This window comes from Juglans regia, chromosome 2 (genome assembly GCF_001411555.2).
Source record: "Juglans regia cultivar Chandler chromosome 2, Walnut 2.0, whole genome shotgun sequence".
In the NCBI taxonomy this organism is placed as follows: domain Eukaryota; kingdom Viridiplantae; phylum Streptophyta; class Magnoliopsida; order Fagales; family Juglandaceae; genus Juglans; species Juglans regia.
In genome coordinates, this window is record NC_049902.1 from 21,025,998 (window position 1) to 21,028,251 (window position 2,254).

The window sequence follows — 2,254 nt, forward strand, 5'->3', positions numbered from 1 at the left end:
CTGTTCTTTTATGACAAATCCTGAGGGAAAATGGATTTAAATTGGGTATATATATGTTAACGATTGATATTATTATATATATATATGATATGATTATATGCCATGAAATGACTTTTCTTCTGTAATTTCCTTTTATTTTCAGTATAATATATTATGCACTTGTGTTATACTCTTTTTGTTTTTCTTTTTAAAAAAGAAATGCTAACTTGGCAAGGCAACGTGAGAGGGCAAACTCGGGACACATTTAGGCCGGGGCAACCTAGCTAGCACCACCCTAATTAAAATTACTTACATAATTATTAATTTTTAATGGTATATATATATACTATCATTCGACAGATTAAGATTACCATGTTTCCATAATAGAGTACTGCATGGGACTACCAATATTTGTATGTTCATATTCCATGAGTACATAATAATTACCACCTATGGCCGGTTATGGCTACTGTATTAGTACTAGTACTAGTAGGCAATATTTACATATATATAGAGACCCGATTCATGCTCACTAAAGCACTTCCACTTGACTCCAAACACAAATTACTAGTACTCCACTCTTTCATAAATGGACTAGACTGACTTTCTAATGGAGGTCGAGGCTTCAGAGCAATGTGGCAATTTTGAAGTGAACTTCACTGGAAAAAGCATTGTCAGAGCTGCAAATCCCAGCTTGCCAGGGCCTCATATCCTCACTCTCTCAAATCTTGACCTTCTTTCTGGCCGTTTTCCTGTAACATACTTCTACTTCTACCGCAAACCCCTTGTCAGTAACTTTACTCCTAGTACTATTGTTGACATTCTCAAGAGCTCCCTTTCTGAAACTCTCAATAACTTCTACCCCTTTGCTGGCAGAATTGTTCAGAATCCAACTACTTGTGAGCCTGAAATCATATGTGACAATAATGGTGCACTAGTTGTAGAAGCAGAAGCAAATATCCGTTTGAAAGACATTGATTTCTACAACCTTAACCAAACTTTGGAAGGGAAGCTTGTTTCTATCAACCCCAACTTTCCCCTGCAAATCCAAGTGACAACTTATACTTGTGGGGGTATTTCAATAACCTTCACTTTCGACCATGCGCTTGGAGATGCTAGTGCCTTTGGTAAGTTTCTTGTCTCATGGTCCGAAGTCGCTCAGAAGAAGCCGATTTCATGCATTCCAGATCATAGCAGAAACCTTCGTGCACGTTTCCCTCCTTCATATCACCCTTCATTGGACCAAACCTTTGTCAAATGCACAATGGAAGAGATCACAAACATACCAACAACCAGAATCAGGCTCAAGCGTCTGTATCATATCGATGCATCGAGCATTAACACGCTGCAAAAGCTAGCATGTGTCGACGGCAATAAGAGAACGAAAATCGAGGCTTTCTCAGCCTATGTTTGGAAGGTTATGGTTAATGCCATCGACCAAAGCCAGCATTCAAAGTGCAAGATGGGTTGGTTGGTTGATGGACGTGCTAGAATGTGCAAAAATGGAGATAAGAATTTCATGTCAAACTACATAGGGAATGTCTTGTCTCTAGCTTTCGCGGAGGCAGATGTCATAAAAATAGAACAAGGTTCTATCTGTGAAGTTGCCAACAATGTTCATGAAGCTATTTCAAAGGTAACAAATCAGAATCATTTTCTGGATTTGATAGACTGGATAGAGTGCAACAGGCCTGGGTTAATGCTGTCAAGAGTGGTTTTAGGGCGAGGAGGACCAGCCCTTGTTTTGTCATCGGGAAGAAGATTCCCGGTTGCAGAAGTTGATTTTGGATTTGGAAGTCCTGTGCTAGGGACAGTGTGCTCTACCATAGAAAGGATTGGAGTTGCTTACCTGAACCAGAGGCCAAGTGCTAGGGATGATGGCTCTTGGACTGTATCAGCTATCTTATGGCCGGAATTGGCAGCCGCGTTCGAGTCTGATTCTATTTTTCAGCCTATGTCTGCATCTCATCTTCAACTTTGTTAGCATAAAAAACTTCCTGAATGTTATTATGGATTGAACGGTAATTATAAAAATAAATAAAAAAAGATGGGGGCACATAATGGATTTTGAAAGTAATATAGTTAATTAATTAATTATACATAAGTACATGAAATTTTCCCTTGGACCATCTATATAAATATAGTACCAGTCGTAAATCGCGCAGTGCAAGATCAATATAACTGATACTGTTTAGTTGAGCGCCTTAACCCTGTTTGGATTTAGAGATGAATTGAAATGGTTTGTGAATAGTAAAATAAAATATTATTATAATAT

General features: G+C 38.4%; 1 protein-coding gene across 1 annotated transcript; it reads left to right on the top strand.

Moving 5' to 3' along the window:
- The first annotated feature begins 531 nt into the window (after positions 1–531).
- On the top strand, positions 532–2,027 carry LOC108998502 (anthranilate N-benzoyltransferase protein 1). Its single transcript, XM_018975062.2, has one exon. The coding sequence runs from the start codon at positions 590–592 to the stop codon at positions 1,961–1,963; it is 1,374 nt and encodes a 457-aa protein (XP_018830607.1). The 5' UTR covers positions 532–589; the 3' UTR covers positions 1,964–2,027.
- The last annotated feature ends 227 nt before the right edge of the window (positions 2,028–2,254 follow it).

Bases quoted from the DNA above. Each gene is read 5' to 3' on its own strand.
- LOC108998502 (XM_018975062.2), top strand. From the start codon at position 590: ATGGAGGTCGAGGCTTCAGAGCAATGTGGCAATTTTGAAGTGAACTTC.